Genomic DNA, 17,885 nt, shown 5'->3' with positions numbered 1-17,885 from the left:
TTTGGTGGATGTAAGCCAACAAGTATTTACTTCCAAATTCAATTTTAAACAATTGATGACCTGTCACATTAAATATGACCATGATAGTTTAAGGCTTTTCATAATTTATCTTATGTTTAGAATATAATTCATCCATGTGGGAGATTAGTAGTATGTGTGTTTGTTTCTTTGTGTGTGTGTGTGTGTGTGTGTGTGTCTGTGCTTATACAGTACTGTCCTCCAAACAAGTGAAATCATCTGTCCATGCAGCAAGATAATTTCACTTGACAAGATTCTTTGAATTAAGATAGTTAAATCTAGAAATAAGATAGTGTAACGTTGAACACTTAATAAGAAATTCACTCTTAAGACAAATTATCTAACACTTCTAAATCTAAGGTCTAAATATTGATAAGATTAAATCATTCGCAGTGACAGAGAACAGGCAGTGCAAAATTGTTTATTTTGAGAGAATGGGAAAACTTCAACATCAGCCCACGGTATCTCACTCCACTCAAAACATTTCACATAGAACTCATGGCAGTACAACATTATTTAAATGCGAGTCATTTTGTTTTACTGTAAAAGCACAAAAATACATGTTTAAATCCACATGCTCAATGCAACAGTATGCAGCCTCATCATGTGATTGTGCAATTTGAAAGATTTTCATAATGTCCTTAAATATGAATCAATCTTCAATGTGGGATATAAGTTTAAGTACAGTATATATGGGCATAGAGTCAAAAACATTCAAATAAACCGAATGCACACGCTCTCTCGCACACACAACCACGTACATAGGCTAGATGCACACATTTACACATGACTTCACACAAAATTTGTTCATTGCTTTACAAAGTAATAAATGTGTTATTTTCTTATGGTTTTTCAATTGTAAGCCAATGGGGTAACATATACACTTTAATATGCTGTCATCTTTATGAAGCTGCATGATTACTGTTGCTACTGAGTGAATACAATTCACAAATGGAAAACCAAAGGAAAAACATTGAAGCTCACATACATTAAAGGAGTAATCCAAATGTGTCTTTTCTTCTCATTCACCAAGTTGAATATAAAATATTTATTTTATATAAAATATTTGATTTCTTACAGGCCAGGTCAAATCTGATCAAAACTTATCGGGTCCTGTCTTAGTCATCTCCTATAAGAGTTCCACTCTTCTTACACTGGCTAAAACAAGTTGTTATAATGACATACCGTAATTTCCCGACTATTAGCCGCAGCTTATACATTGATTTTGCAAAATTTCTTCAGCTATGAGGTTAATACAGGGGGGCAGTTAATATGGTGTTAATATGGTTTTGTTTCTTTTAACTTGCATAAAACACTGTCCTGTGGCTTATACACAATGCGGCTTAAATGCGGGAAATTACTGTAGACCAAGCTCTCAGATCTCTGGATTATAACAGTACTGGAAAACACAGGCAGAGCCTGTTGTGGCATTAAGGCTTGATGTTGTCCCATTCACAAAGCAGCTGTAGGCTACATAAGAACACACTATATGCATCGTATTTATCATAGAAGCTACCAGAGAGGGGGACAACAGACCAGATCAAAACGTTAAGTAAAACCTGGTCTTGGACTGGTCAAAATCATTAAAGGCACATCTGTGTTAGAGCATTGGCAGAGCATTAATCTATAAATGATTATTAACAAGTCCTGCAGCTATAGCTCTGGTATTCAATAATGGTTAAGATGCTGAACAGAACAGATCCGTTTATCATACAGCTGAAACAAAAGTAACATTAAGGCAGTAGGCAGTAGGCAGTAGGGTGACTCAGAAAGTGTTTGCATTGTGTGTGTATGTAGAAATGTATGTACAATGTGTGTGTGTGTGTGTGTGTGTGTGTGTGTGTGTGTGTGTGTGCGTGTGTGTGTGCGCGTGTGTGTAAATATATACACACACACACACACACAGACACACACATAAACATATATAATTTTCATTAATTTGAGTATACAAAATATCCTGTAGTCTTACTATATAGTATTGTATGTACAATTTACCTCAGTAATTGAAAAAGCTGACTTGCAACAGCTGTGAAGTCATAGATATACAGTATGTATACTGTATGTCAATGTGTGAAGTTGTCCCACACCGGTGTTGCTGCAGCCACATTAGCAGCCATTAGCAGGCACTCTGAGTCTGCAGTCACTTTTTGACCCACCCTTGCAATTGTATGTTTTTTGTGCGTTTTTCAAACATTTTTTTTTTCAAGCTAAAAGCTATATGATGCTGTACATAAAAAGTTAAGAGAGAGCAATACATACTCATTTCATTTAAGACAGACCATTTTCTTGCGCAACACCACGCAACACATTACATGTGCTTATTTGAATAAAAATAAAGCAAATAAGCAAATTACATATTTCATCAAGAGGAACAAATCAATCAATAACTTAATATAAAAATGAAACAGAAAAAAAAAAATCTTTCTTTCATATAACTTTACAAAAAAAACAACCCTTCTGTAAACTAACAATTTTTATAAATACATCTGAGTGCGCTGGCACGTTTTCAGATCATTAGACACTTTTTGGCAGATTAATAATCTGCCATCCCTCCTCTACAGTAGCTGCCGATCTGGTCACTTCAGAACAACATGGTAGCCATCATTACCTTCATCTGTCATCGTGAAGGAACAAATAAGGGTCAATATGGGCAGACCGACCAATGGGAGATGTGTGAGAGAGTGTGCTGTGGAGATGGCTTGCTGATCAGCGAGAGAGAGAGAGAGAGAGAGAGAGAGAGAGAGAGAGAGAGAGAGAGATGACGTCTGTGTGTGTGTGTGTGTTTGTGTATAGAGTGTGTTTATGTGGGTGTGTGTGGTGTATGTTTGTGGGTATGGTGGGGTATGTCTGTGTGAGGGTATGTGTATGTGTGTGTGTGTGTGTGTGTGTGTGTGTGTGTGTGTGCGTGTGGGAGAGGGCTAGAGACAGAGAGGGAGAGAGAGAGAGAGAGAGAGAAAAAAAGCTGTGGATATGTAGCTGGGGTTGTGATTCCAGCTGAGGTAGAAAGAGAAAGATGTCAGGGGTCTTTCTGAAGTTACCTTTAAAGGTGCTGATGACGAAGCTGGCCTCCTGAGAGAAATTTTGCACCATCTGGGCAGAAGACAATAAACACTGTGAGTGCACTCCCCAGATGGGCTATTGATTCCAACACACCCAAATCTGGAAAGGGTCTGGCTATGAGTAATGAAAATGGCTCAACTCGAGGTGGCGGCACCAAGCACGCATTTGAAAATATCACTGCACACTATTACACTACGACACTACGATAACACTACGACCAATGTTTACTGGCTGATTCCGGACTTCGACGTTGCAGCGCTGTCGTCATCTGTATTAGCTAAATAGCTAATAGCTAATTAGCTATTTAGCTCGCCTGTGGCCCCGCCTATATCAGATACACCGATGTGATTGGTGCAGCTCGGCTCCAATGGCATGAGTAATGAGTATCATTACAGATTGGCAGAGTGACTCGCTGAGCAAATTGAAGTTGTGCTGTTGTGATCATAGATATATAAAGCTTTATATATCTATGGTTGTGATGACTCTGGATTTCCAGGGTACCACAGAATAAGAGGATGAAAACACATGGTAGACTGGGTACACCATGCTGGATAGCCACTCCGAGAGTCGTTTTATCTTACCCTCAGGGAGGTACAGTAACAAGAACTCACCACAAAGTGGAGCCATTTACAAGAAAAAGTCTGGTAATGATTACTACTGTGTGTGTATGTGTGTGTGTATGTGCGTTGTTTGGTGTAAACTTGTTTGTCTGTGCGTCCCTCAAATGTGACTGTGCCTGGAGGTAGATGCATGTATACATCTTAAAAAGTTATCAGGGCACAACATTCAGACTGATGTAGCTGGACCATGTCACACTCAGATCCAGGCACTGATTGTCAGCAGTGGGCTCCCATGACTTACCAGTGATCAGCAGCACATGGCTGGCCGAGGGGCCTTGTTTGCATATTATTACATACTGTATTATGCTAAAGCTAATGCATATTCCTACATATTATGCTAAAGCTAATGCACGTGCTGGACTACACAGGCCCTGATGCCACTCCTGATTCAACCCAAGTGCTCGTTCTCTCTCTCTCTCTCTCTGGCCGAGGGGCCCTGTTTGCATAATGTTAAAGCTAATGCACGTGCTGGACTCCCACTCTCCCTCGTTCTTTCTTTGAGGTTCCTGTAACTGCCACGTCGTCAGCAGGACCAGCATGTGGAAGCCCCCGGGGCCTTGTTTTTGAACATGAACATTTGAACATTAAAGGGAAGTGCTAAAGGCCACTCAGGAAACCACTGATTCTGGACTAAACAGGTCTGGGTCTGATCCCATATCTCTCTCTCTCTCTCTCTGAGGGAGGGGAAGAGGGACAGGTTGTTTTTAAAATATGAAGGTGAGTTCTGAATTGTGATTGGTTTTGCACTGTGTTTTGCGTGTGCTTGTTCGTATTGTTTGAGGCTGTAGGACTTGGCAATGGTTTTATTCTGTAATATTAAAATATCCATTACAGTATTAATAAAAGTGTGTTAAGCCTCTCTGTCCCTCTCTTTCTCTCTACCTCTCTCTCTCCCTCTCTCTTTCCCTTCCCTCACTCTTTCTCTTCCCCCTCTCTTTCTCTTTACCTCTCTCTCTCCCTCTCTCTCCCTCTCTCTCCCTCTGCCTCTCTCTCTCCCCCTCTCTCTCTTCCCTCTCTCTCTCTCTCTCTTTCTCTTCCCCCTATCTTTCTCTTTACCTCTCTCTCTCCCTCTCTCTTTCCCTTCTCTCTCTCCCCCTCTCTCTCTTCCCTCTCTGTCTCTCTCTTCTCCCTCCCTCTCTCTCTCTCTCTCTCTCTCTCTCTCTCTCTCTCTCTCTTTCCCTTCCCTCGGTGGGTTCGTGGTTCTCTCACCTCATCAGTGACCAGCACGTGGATGCCCGAGGGCCCTTGTTTGTAGGCGTGGCGCAGCTGCCTGAAGGGGACGCTGAACAGGGCAGCGATCTTCTCCATCAGCTCCACCACCGTCAGCTCCTCCAGGAAGAGAGCGTGGTACACTACAGCCACACACACACACACACGCACACACACACACACACACACACAGACACACACACAGACACACACACACACACACGTGAGATTCAGCTCCTCCAGGAAGAGAGTGTGGTACACAACAGCCACACAGACCACATAAAACCATGATATTCATCAAACAAACAGAACAAATAGTTCTAATGCCAAATATGCAAAAAAAAAACAAAATTAATCTTTGTAAACTTATGCTAACACTATCATATTCATTTTTTTGGGTCATTTTTGCTTTTGTATAAATGTATGAGGCATATACAGTATAAGCAAAGTTATCTTTAATGAGATGGGGAATCCTAAGAGAGGACGCTTACCCTCCCCTCCTCCTGGTTTGGGCGTCTGCTGATTGAGTCCCTGTTGCTGAGACAGGTACATGGTGAGGCGCGGCTGGATGCACCTGTGATGGGAGCGCAAACAGGCATTAACACAGAGTGCACCTGCTGAAGACTTCCAATGTGGAGGGCAGGAGATCTAGGAGACATTCAGGCATTAACACACAGAGCGTATACGCTGAAGACTTCCAATGTGGAGGGGAGGGGATCTAGGAGACATTCAGGCATTAACACACAGAGCGTATACGCTGAAGACCTCCAATGTGGAGGGCAGGAGATCTAGGAGACATTCAGGCATTAACACACAGAGCGCACGCGCTGAAGACTTCCAATGTGGAGGGGAAGAGATCTAGGAGACATTCAGGCATTAACACACAGCGTATACGCTGAAGACTTCCAATGTGGAGGGGAAGAGATCTAGGAGACATTCAGGCATTAACACACAGAGCGCACGCGCTGAAGACTTCCAATGTGGAGGGGAACAGACCCACATTCAAAAACATTTAAAGCAACACTAAAGCACTTTTCCTCTGTTGCACGCACGCTATTTGTTTATTCAGCACATAACGATGTCCACAGACAAGGTAGAGTATGTTGCATGATGTTCGTGTGCTAACTTTCTCGTAACATCACTTGGTGCTGTATGTGGGTGGCATGTGCTGTATTGCATGCAATGCAATTGACTGTCATACGTCATGTGTGCAACTCATAATCTACAGAATTCTCCATAGCACGTTTATGATTTGATCCTTTAAGGCGCAATCACGGACTTTGCAGGGAAACGGTGTCATTTCCAAACAGCCGTATTACGTGGCTTATCAATGTAAGTAATTGCATGCTGATGTGTGAGGTTCAGATTTTCACACAGGTTAGGTTAAGCATGTGGTCATTGGTTTGGGCAGGTACTCACCTTCCTTTTATAGCGTTGAACAATCGAATCCCATCAGCTGGACCACAGATCTGAATAAAATCATCTCTGCTCAACTTCAGCAAATCTGCACCTGCAAAGGGTCATATGTAAGCAATATGGCTGTGCTTTTGATCCTGAAGTTATACAAAATATCTGGAATTTTAGATCCTTACATTTTGTCGCAGGACAAAATCTTTTGTTAGAATGTTACAAAGAAGGGTAGGCCCTTTTCATTCTTTTACAGCTGTGTTTTTATTTACTTCTTAAAAACACTGAACGCCTTTCTTTGCTCTCTCTCCGTCTCTCTCTCTCCATCTCCATCTCCATCTCCGTCTCCATCTCTCTCCATCTCTCTCCATCTCCGTCTCTCTCTCTCTCCATCTCTCTCCATCTCTCTCTCTCTCTCTCTCTCTCTCTCCTGTGGTCTGAGCGTGTACCTGAGAAGCTGGCGAAGAGGCGGCAGAACGGGGCGAAGCGGTTGCGGTGCAGCCACTGCTGGGTGTCCTGCGGGGAGGACGCAGGCAGCAGGCTCTACACGGACAAACACAAACACAAACACAAACACAAACAGGACAACAGACGTCACTTTTCTGGCTCAAATCCGCTTAGCGCGAAGAGACAAGAGAGCACTGGGGGTCAACATTTGCACTGTCTGTGTCGTGTGCCACTGCCAGTGCCAGCGGTACTTACGTCAGAGCAACCGGGCAGGAACACCTCCCCCTGTTGGCCTGGAGAGCAGTTTCTACGGGGGCAACAGAGGAATGGGGGGGGGAGGGCGGTCAGTTAGCATCAAAGAATGGTAAAAAAAAGGTTACCAAGCAACAGGATATGACATACTTTTGTTGTGGTTACAATTGGAATGTTTTATTGTTGAAAAATTAACAGAACTGTACACAGTTTCACAACATTCTATGCAATGTTCTTCATGGGCCAGCTGCCTGCTACCTCATAGCATTGCTGCTGGAAATGCTTGGCGTCTTGCACTCTATATGAAGTTTTGTGTGACTGATATAACAGAGGATTCTAGCAGAATGATTTCTGCTTTGAGAGTTTTCTGTATGAGATTTGAAATATTCGTGTTCAAAGTATTTCAGTATATAAGCCTTGATAGTACATGAAGACTTAAGGATTTAAAGCTTGATTCAAATTAGAAGTAGGAACACAAATAGCATCATCAGTACTTTCCGGTCATTTATTCCCTTGCTCGTGCTGACCCAAGCATGGCCAGCCACCAGACTGACCCTAACACTACAGTGCAGAGTGCAGACTCAGCCGTGGCTGTATTGTGCGGCATTGAGACTCACCCTTCTGGGAAGCTGAAGGAGGTCGGGGAGCTGTGATAGACAGGAGAGGGAGTGCTGCTGGTGCTGTTCACACTCGGAGTATCGGGCCACGGGCAACACTGAGGAGAGCAGAGGAGAACAGAGGAGAAGAGAGGAGAGAGGTCAGGAGAAGTGAGGAGAGGAGAGAGATAGAGAGAGGCCAAGGGGAAAGCAAAGGAGAGAGAAGGAAAGAGAGAGGGAGAGGATAAGGGAGAAGAGAGAGAGAGAGAGAGAGGAGCCAGGGGGGGAAGTACAGGAAAGAGAGAGAGAGAGAGGACAAGGGAGGAGAGAGAGAGAGAGAGAGACAGAGAGATATTTGGGGTATGAGGAAAGAGTGAAAGAGCAATGGAAATGGAGGGAGAGAAAGACAGAAAGAAGCAGAAGAGAGAGGAAGAGGGAGGAAGGGAGAGGGAAACAGATTGGTTATTGCTCCAGATTTCTGATGGGCTCAGGCTTCTGTATTCACATATTGCCCTCTGAGGGTTTCCTTGGCTCCACAGCCAGCCCTACAATAAAACACCGGGAGCCCACACCAGCCTGACACACAGTCCAGTCCGTCAGGGTTACTCTTTCACCAGGGCACACACACACACACACACACACACACACACATAAACACATACACACACACACACACACACACACAGAAGCAAACACGCACACACACACACATACACACAAACACACAGAACCACACACACAAACACACAGAAGCAAACACGCACACACACACACACACGCACACACAGCGGCCCCTGTGCAAAGACACACACGAGTACAGATGGCTGGCCGGCCGCCCTCAGTGGAACTGGGCCCAAGCGGTCTGCCAGAGGCTCTCCCTACTGACGCAGGTGTTCCAGGGCACTGCTGGGGGGGGGGGGGGGGGGGTGAGGGTGAGGGGGGGTGGCGGTGAGCGGGGTGTGTGGACGTCGGCCGCCACCAGTCCCAACCGCTTCAATCATTAACGCGTGGCTGCTCAGTGGGTCAGTTAAACACAGACCGTGCTCCGGCGGCCAGAGTCGAACGATACGACCCATTAACAGCATGTGACGCAGTGGATGACACAGGCCGCTGTCTGGCTTTTCTACTCCAGTGTGTCCTGGCCCAGTGGATGTGCCATCTCAGTGAGCAGCCTGATCTTATTTCATTTGGGGACCATCCACCGCCCTCTACTCCACCCCTTTTAACCATCTCTACAGCTGAACGCCGATGTTCTGGACACTGACCAAAGAATTCATGGACATTCTACAATCTACAATACAGATTCCATTACAACGTCTGCTGTGTTCTGCACAACATTCTGTAAAGCTTCCAAAATATCTTTCGTAGTTCAACTAGACCACACTGGTTTAATAGTATCTCAACTTTTCTCATTTGCACCTTATTCAGTGACCAATCTAATTGATCTATTGGCCTAATTGATATAATTTCAATTCCAGCTTTGCTATAATTTGCTGTGTTGCTATTTATAGTAGTACCACCATTTTGTTCACAGCACTGAACAAAAATAATCCTGACCTCAGTGAAACTGACTTTACTCTCTATTACTTACATCTGTAAGCAAGGTTGTTTCAAAAGATGGCTGATATTTCTCTTTGTCCTGGAGGGTCTTCTTGTCAATTTTCTCACGGTCGGTCTTCAGCTTGCGATCTGCTCCTTTAGGCTTCAAAGAAAAGCAGACACCATTAGGACCCTTCAGTTCATACAGTAGGCTATCTAAAAGAAGGCATACAAAGCTTACACTCTAATTCAACCCCTAGACATTTACAATACAAAGATGCACAAAAGCCATTTAACTGTAGACTGAATGGTGTACACATTTCAGTGTGTGTGTGTGTGTGTGTGTGTCCCTCTGCACGGACGGGCTTCTCGGAGACGGAGACGGAGACGGAGACGAAGACGCTCACCTTGAAGACCTTGACCTGGCAGCTGGAGGAGTGCACGTGCTCCGTGTACTCCCCGTGCTCGCTGGAGCTGAACGTGTCCACCTGGATGCGGAAGGGCACCCCTTTCTCCCCGCCGTGCTTCCTGGCCGTGAACTCCGTACTGATGCAGTTCACCTGAAATGTGCAGGCGGCCAAAACAAGACTGAGCTCTTTAATAAACTGGCGAATATTACTGATATTACTGATTAGTGATATTGTTGGCTACACCATGCTCATTTAGCCAGAGAACTACACAGTGCATAGCCTGGACAGTAGGTGGGAATGGCAGGTGTGTGTATATCTGCATATATCCATTTCCCAAGTCATTGCTTATCAAAAATAACCAACTCACTAAAAAATGGTCATTTGTTACCTAGTATTGCATTGCAATGTTTCCTGGCGCTGTGCTATATAACAGTTGATGAAAACAACAGACAGCAAAAGCTGCTTCAGAGAGCAGACCAGAGAGGGTCGGGCCAGATTAAAGCGGATAGTAATGAAGGATCTTTGAGCACACCGTACCTGGATGAACACAGAGGCGTTCTTGAGAGGATCCCAGAGGAACTCGATGGTGTTGAGCTGCAGAGGGTGTGCACGAGGCTCAATGATGCCCACAGAGAGAGGGATGTCTGCACAACAACATGCCACAACAAATCCTTTAAGAGACCGGCAGCATTTCAGTTGGCCATATTTACTCAGGGGTCATTTGGCACCTGAATGTGTTACAGTACGTCTTATAAGTGCATGATGCAGATTGATTAACCAGGTCAGGTTAACCACCTAAAACACACACTTTGCAAACCTTTCAAACACTATCAACATCCCAGCTGACAACTTATAAAATCTTGCTTATGTACAACACAAAAAGTAATCTTCAGAATCTTTAATTGTAATTAGCTGGAAAATCCTTTTGAATATTCCAAATTGAAACAATCACATTTTCCTATTTCAAGTTAAAAAAAATATTTTAAAACATTACAAACAAATTAAAACAAACACATTCTCATCCTTTAAAACATTCCTGATTAAAACGAGCACATTCTCAGGTCTCGGGCTCGTAGCTCACCAATGTCAAGGATCCTGTCTCCCGGCCGGTTCCACCTCCACCCTTCCAGGTGTTGGTGTTCCGTGTACTGTAGACGCCGGTCGTGGAACACCACGCGCACCACGCTCTGGAAGCCAGCGGGCATAGGGACAGAGCATTAGCCAATGGCAGCAGAGGACAGACACGGGGGAACCCCGCAGTTTGCTGTCTGCGGTCGAGACCACACAAGCAAACTCCGGCATGCCACCCATTCAGTGGGGGCCTCTGCAGCAGCACAGAGGCCTCAGCACAGAGATTCACACACACAGCAGCACACAACACAACTGTTACACCGGCTTTTTAAATGCACTGTATAAAGACATATACACTTATATTAATACACTTAGATTATTTCATACGGTAATTACATTGTCTTATATATGTATATAGACTATATATATATCTATACATCTATAAATAAAATCATGTGATGATATTTAACAACTTGTAAAAGGCGATCTAATTGCCATAAAACCCATTCCACTTGGCTGCCCTGGCAGCAGGATTTCAGGGCAGTCTTGGCCTGTTTGAGGAGATGGCACCCGGCCGATTCTTGTGTCGTTAGGCTGTCTGACTGAACACCCAGGGACCATTCTAGCCTTACAGCCTGACGGCAAAGAATGCTTGAGAGGGTAAACAAACCGAGTCGCAGACTCATTCAAATGACTCATTATTTCCAAAGCAGCATTGAGATGGCTTTAGTATTTCTGAGCACCTGTTTGCAGAGACTTTCACTAAATAAATAATGAGTCCTTTGACTGAACAGCACCCTCACAAGCCAGATGCCGAAAGATTTAACATCTAACAACATAGAATGACATAGAAGTACAAAATTGGACCTGTTCACGTGACAAAAAATAAAATAAAATAAAATAAATAAAAATAAACGACTCTGTCTCATCTTTTCTCAGTATGCAGGTGTTATTCATAAAGGAATGGCATCTTGAGTCATTTCTTACTCCTGTTGAAATATCAAATTGTTAAATGTTTCCTAACATAGAGTGACCTACATTTTCTTCTCTTTTTTTTTTTTTGTTATTAAACAAAAGTCAAAACCTAGCGTGTACAGTTTTGCTACCCCATATACGTAAAGCTGAAAAAGGGCAGCTGGAGTTAAAGAAGTGAAGATGACATAAGTTTATGAATAAGACCCAGCAGTATACGCCCGCAAGCTGAACTGTTGGCAAAGTTGAAAGGGTGCACAAGGACAGCATATGAGGAGGACAGTGGGGAGGTGAGTGCGGTATCAGTGGGTGTAAGCTGAACGTGTTGGTGGGTGTTCAAGATGAAGAAAAACGTGGGGTGATAGTACCAAAGTCTTCAAGGACAGCACCCAACCCCCCCACCCCAGGAAGTGCAAAGAGTCACCTGTGTTGACATACTAGGAAATGCATACACAAACAAACAAACAAAAATAAGGTCACATCAAGGTCAAAGAGACATACACACAATACCTTTAACCTACCTTTACACATTTGCTGCTTAAATCTGTATACTCCACTAGTTTTCTGTTAAGCATACGGATTTCGTAGGACTGACCTACAGTGCATTGAAACAAACCTCATTAAAATTGAAAAAATGTGACATCATTCAGTCAGAAATAGATGGGCATGTAGATTCAAGAGACGATTTTTACGTAACCCATTTAAGAGGCCCTTACCCTGAAGGGTCTGCAAATACCAAATACAAATCAATGACTTTTTTTTTTTTTTTTTGCTTTTAATTTAATTTGATGTCAGTAGTTGTTCATCTATGTGTGATTTGCATGCCATACATTCAAATGTACATGTATTTAAAATATGCTTATTAAAATTGAGGCTCTTATAACAATACATCAGTGCCCGTGTAAGAGTGTCCCTGTAGAAGAAGAAACTGAAGTTATTGTGGCATGAATAATGAAGCTTTTCCATTCACATTCTCTCCCCCAATCTGAGTGGTAGTAGTAGTACAGTAAGCTGAACAATGCTGAACACTGGCTGGGGGGCCATGCATCACGCAAGTCTGCTGTGGACTCAAGTCAGAACTTTGTTTAAAATGTTTAATAAGAAGAAGTAGGTAGTCCAGAGATCTTAATCCTGTCCTTTTAAAAAAGCACAGCAGTGCTTTCTTTGTCCAGTGCTGTTATGTTAAGAGTGAAGGGTTGTGCACTGGACTATAAGTCAAGATGAACAAGAAGGAACAAGGGAGGAGTTATATTCAGTGTAAGCTAAAGATCAGATCAGCACCTATAGGATAGCCTACTTATCTGTGTGTGTGTGTGTGTGTGTGTGTGAGTGTTTTTTTTAAGGGGGCTCTAAAAGGTGATATGAATTGGAAGGGTTTTATAAGTGTAAAAGCTGAATAGGGAATGTGTGCATTGTATAAGACCTGCCACTGTCAGATGAGTTGAGTGACCAAATGCTGAATGTGAAAGGGAAGGCAATCAAGACATCATCATCAAGCTCTTGTACAGTTTGAACCCCCTGCCAAAGCGCTACATTTCTACCAGGTGCTTTTGTTCACTCTGAGGGGATTAAATGTTGTTTTTACAGCTTGTAGATCAAGACAAGTTACTTGACCCCAGTGTCAAGAAGTCCTAACAATTATGCTACTGTCAACTTTAAGATAAATCAATTGTAAAAACTGATTTGATCGGTGCGTTTTGTAGCCTGTCACTGGGGTGAAGTGTGAAATCGACTTGGGACAACTGACAAGCTGATTTTTTTTTTTTTTTTTTTTTTTTGCTACGCCTGCCTAGTCTTGTGTTATCTTTTGCAAGCTGGAAATAGGCTACAATTCACCAAGAGGGTGCACGCTGTAATTTCAAACACTAATTTACAAGCCTGAACTACCTGTGGATATAGTCCTACACGATTGAAAATATTAAACAATTACGCTGTTTACCTTGGTTGAGATAGGTGAGAGTTTCTTCTTGGTGCTTTACTGCCGGAGAAGTTGCCGCACAGAGAACATATTGAAAAGGTGACATGTTAGCGGCATTATTCTCCGATGCCTGCCGCACTTCTTCGTTTTTCAGGAAAGGCGCAAGAGCATCTCTGAGGAATGATGACAAATTGTTATGTTCAAAAGAGCGCTCACTTTCAATAGACACGACTTGGTGGTAGGCCTGTTTGATCTTTTCAAAACCCCCGAGTTCTGCTCATGGAAATAGTTAGGCTATTCATAGCCTATGCGTAATCAAGAAAAACTTGTCAAATAAACCATTCAAGGGGAAAGGTTTTAAATGGCACTGCTCATTTAGATATTAATGAGCTAGGGTAAAACATAGGATAATTGGACTCACACATCCATATGAGCAAGCAGCCCAAAATACAATTTTATATCAACCAGGCAATTTCCTTTATTGGTAGGCCTATTTAATTTCTAAACGCTATGCATAGGCCTAGGCCGTTGCAATTAACTAAATCTGTCCATCTTGGCATTGAACTCACCTAATATAATTCGCTTGTGAGTGATAAGTCTCGGGCTGAGAATGCCAAAACAGCATTTTCTCCAGTTCGGCGCTGGTATCCAGGGCGGGAGAATGAAGGGAGGTGTTTGCGCCTCGAAACGGCTCCAGGTGAAGATACGGTGTGACTGAGGGCGTTCGGTCTCGTGCGCTTTTATGTGTGGTATGACGCGCCACTCCATTAGCATACCTTAGCTGACCTTTGAGAAGTAGGCTACATGTACAGGTTATCACTGTCCTGTCAACCCACCTGGATTAACAATAGGTAGCCTACCCGTATATTCCTGGCAATAGCCTAGCCTATGGACTAAACGTGACTAAATTTCATGTTGCCACCGAATGTTGCGCTCGCTGAAAGCGGTGCGAAAGTCTTGATTAGTGTGCAGGTGTTTTGAGAGGACACCATTATTCGATTTAAAATGAGGAAAAAGTCTTAATTTCACAACACGATAGTTGTTCCAAACAGCATTGCCAGCTTAACTAGCCCTCAAGAGTTGGCGAAAACTACGTGTTGATGTTTCTTTGTCATTATGCAACAATTTCGAGCGCGTGAGGTAGAGGCAAGGGGCTCTGGGCGACAGCGTCCGTGCAACCGCCGCCCCTTTCACAGCGCGGGGAAACCTTGACACGCTGTGTGTGTCAGGGCGAACTCAAGTTTCACCTGGTTAATATTCACCCTCTGAGCTTAGCATAACTAATCTTCCTGATACGTCGACGATGAGTCTGTGTGTAGAGCGATCGAAATTCTCAAGTGTGTAGGCCTACATGATGATAACGCACTCATTGCCCATCAGTAGCCTACAATTTAAGTCTCACAGTGTGGTGGTGAATAACAAAAAAAGCCTCAGATAAACTTTGATCTTTGTTTTATTTCTAGAGCAAACAAATGTATATTGTTGCAAATCTATCACAGGTGGATTTCAACCCTTCCCCCCAAATCTGTACAGTGGGTGTGATAAACCAACAGAAAAAAAAGAAAATAAGGTTTTTTTTTTTAAATACAGATATGAATGACAAAACAAATTCCACTCAAACAAACACAAAAAGTATAGGTCTACATGCGAAGTGAACATACTGCTAAGGGGGAAAAACATTTCTGCAAACAAAGGCAAACCTAGCTCTCATAAAGCTGCAGAATGTAAAAATCAAAAGAACCACCACTGCCTAAGGGCTGTTGGCTTTCCCTTACTTTAGAAAGAAAAGGTTGGATATCAGATGTAAAAATGGAACACACTGAAATATTTCTGACTGCCACATTCTGCTGTTACCTTCACGTCACAATCCGAAAAGGAAGATACAAATGAACAAACTGAACCAAGTAGGAAAAAAAGGAACAGTATGCATTATGTACTATGCCAGATTCTACCAAAAAAGGCACACACGCACACACCAAGTACCCTCCTATAACCACATGCGGCTGTTCACAGCACCAACATGACACAGAGGGCACTTTTGCAGCAGGGCATCATGGGAAATCAGAGGGGTTCCGTCCAGAGTTGGTCCAGGCTGAAATGGATGCTTGTTTTGGTCATCTTACTGGGCCTCTATTAGCACTCTACAATAAAATCACTCCGCCTCCTTCCCCAAAACAATAATGAATAATAATAATAATAATAATAATAATAATAATAAGTCATAACGATAATACTGTATGTACAGGCTGGCCAGGCTGGTCATAGCTGAGGAGACAAGAAAGCTCCAGCAGCCCGGGCAGGGCCAACGGCGGCAGCACGCCAGAGTCACTTGGGCCCAAAACATGCGGGCTATCTGCTAACGTGCAAAAGGACTGAGACATCCAACTTTTTTTTGTTGCTGTTATTATTGTTGTTGTTGTTGTTGTTTGTTTGTTTTTCGTTTAAAAGTCCATGACGGAGTTGATGTTGGTGTCCTTGGTTCTGTTCCGGTGGATTTGATGTTGTTGTTGTTGTTGCATCGTCGCTCTCAAAGGAGGGGGGTCTGCAGTGAGTTATGTACAAAACACGAGGAGGGCTGTGTATCGGAGGAGCGTTGGTTGTCTGTGTGTGGAGGGGGGTCTTTTTTTTTGGCAAAGGGAAGTTGGATGTCAAGAGCAACAAAGGGTTACAGTGTCTTAAATGGTCCTTCTCACTTGGAGCCGAGGCAACTGGATTTCACATTTGAGAGAGAGAGAGAGAGCGAGAGAGACAGAGAGAGAGAGAGAGAGGGAGAAAGAAAGAGGGAGTAAGAGAGAGAGAGGGGGGAGTAAGAGAGAGATGGTAGAAGGGGGAGAGAAGAGCAGCAGCAGAGAGAACTCAAACAGCACTATGACAGAAATGATTGTTGAAGGCCTCTCTACCAGACACCAGCTTTTCACCTGTGCCACCCGACCTGTGACATTCAATTTATTTACAGGTGTGTGTGTGTGTGTGTGGGGAGGGGGGGGCAGCTGTGTCTTCAGCAGGTGCACAGTCATCTCTTACACTGTGTGTGTGTGTGTGTGTGTGTGTGTGTGTGTGGGTGGGTGGGAGGTTGAGGCCACGACTCACAGAGCAAGCAGTAAAAAGGCCGAGAGTCACTTTGGAGGCTCCGTCTTTCTACGATTCCGTCTCCTCACTGCCCATGTCCATGTCCTTGTTGTTGTTGTTGTTGTTGTTGTTGCCTCTCCATCCTATTGTGACAGGCCCGATTGCTGATTGAACTGTAGTGTGAGGATAAGCTGGGCTTGGGCTGGCACTTTTAAGAATGGGCTGGAATCGTCTTCCGTTACAGAAAACGCTTATGTCCACATCACAGATTGTCTTTTCAATTTCTTTCGTCAAATCCTCCTTCAGGGAAGGCCAAAAAAAGACTCTGCTTTTTCTTGTTTCACAGGTTTTTGTAAAAACAAAACAAAAAAAGTCTACATTCTTCAGTAGTTCTGTCCTTGCTTGCTCTATTGTGGCAACATAGTCACACATAGGCCTCTCAATCAGTTCATCACTCATTCATACATAAAACGATGAAAGTCAATCTGATTAATTTACAATCAGAATCTAATAAGTCCTAAAACCCCAAATTAATATCTATCAGCTACCCTTCATAATGAGTGACATTAAATGGAAAATAATAATTATAAGAATCACTTTTTTTTTTAAACAAGATTTTTTGCAACATAAACCGTGGGCTCAAATAACCTAAGGTTGCTTAAATTATTATTAACTTCTTAAATAAATGTAACAATTCTAAATACAAATATTACTACTTTGAACAGTTTTTGGTAGTCTTGGTACTCAAACGTTTTCTTTGAGCTTGTCCCATTGCTCTATCTGATCAAAATACTAGAAATCACTGGCACAGCCAAATGATCACCTACTTCCCAGAAATCCCACTTAATTTCTTAAAGTTTCTCTTGGAAAAAATGGAGAACACCTCCTACTTAAAACTAGGGTTGTCTTGTGAGAAACAGCACTTAAGTGAACTCCCCCCCCCCCCCCCCCCCCAAATGTACTGGTCCGTAACCTAACTAGACCACATCCACAGCCTGTGACAGAGTGAAGGATGCTATCAGAGGCTTTATTTCTGCCCTGTTAAGATTAAACGGCCAGATTTCCCAATTTCATTTCAGATTTCTCAACCAATCATTTTACAGTAACATTATTTCCCCTCTCAACCAATCATTTTACAGTAGCACTACGCCCTGCTGGGACAGGGAAATGGACAAAGGCCAACTTCAGCTATTGACAATAACATCCAACTGGTGGAAGAGCTTCAACCCAAACATCAGAATCTCCCTATACATTCAGAATATACCCTCCACACAAACGAATGAGGGACACTGAACAA

General features: G+C 43.2%; 2 protein-coding genes across 3 annotated transcripts in view; both read right to left on the bottom strand.

The window, feature by feature from the left end:
* Window positions 1–1,581: 1,581 nt before the first annotated feature.
* Window positions 1,582–14,585, bottom strand: tfcp2l1 (transcription factor CP2-like 1). 2 transcript variants are annotated; one of them, XM_062534942.1, is made up of 15 exons: window positions 14,089–14,577; window positions 13,541–13,692; window positions 12,123–12,196; window positions 10,640–10,745; window positions 10,096–10,202; window positions 9,556–9,708; window positions 9,201–9,311; window positions 7,631–7,728; window positions 7,017–7,068; window positions 6,764–6,857; window positions 6,327–6,417; window positions 5,399–5,481; window positions 4,908–5,050; window positions 3,057–3,108; window positions 1,582–2,632 (listed from the first exon to the last, which is right to left on the bottom strand). In XM_062534942.1, exons 1-15 carry the CDS (start codon window positions 14,142–14,144, stop codon window positions 2,595–2,597), a joined length of 1,410 nt encoding a protein of 469 aa, XP_062390926.1. In that variant the 5' UTR covers window positions 14,145–14,577; the 3' UTR covers window positions 1,582–2,594. The 2 variants fall into 2 exon arrangements, with proteins under 2 accessions (XP_062390926.1, XP_062390925.1); XM_062534941.1 differs by having other exon boundaries at window positions 1,582–3,108; window positions 14,089–14,585.
* Window positions 14,586–14,954: 369 nt separating this feature from the next.
* Window positions 14,955–17,885, bottom strand: part of clasp1a (cytoplasmic linker associated protein 1a) — a 132,303-nt gene continuing 129,372 nt past the window's right edge. Inside the window, exon 42 of the mRNA XM_062534961.1 lies at window positions 14,955–17,885. This exon is cut by the window's right edge and continues 599 nt beyond it. The gene's annotated coding sequence lies outside the window, so the exon portion shown is untranslated.

Source organism: Sardina pilchardus, chromosome 4 (genome assembly GCF_963854185.1).
Source record: "Sardina pilchardus chromosome 4, fSarPil1.1, whole genome shotgun sequence".
NCBI classification, from domain to species: Eukaryota; Metazoa; Chordata; class Actinopteri; order Clupeiformes; family Clupeidae; genus Sardina; species Sardina pilchardus.
Note: the sequence above shows the minus strand (reverse complement) of the source record. Positions and strands in the feature narration are given on the sequence as shown.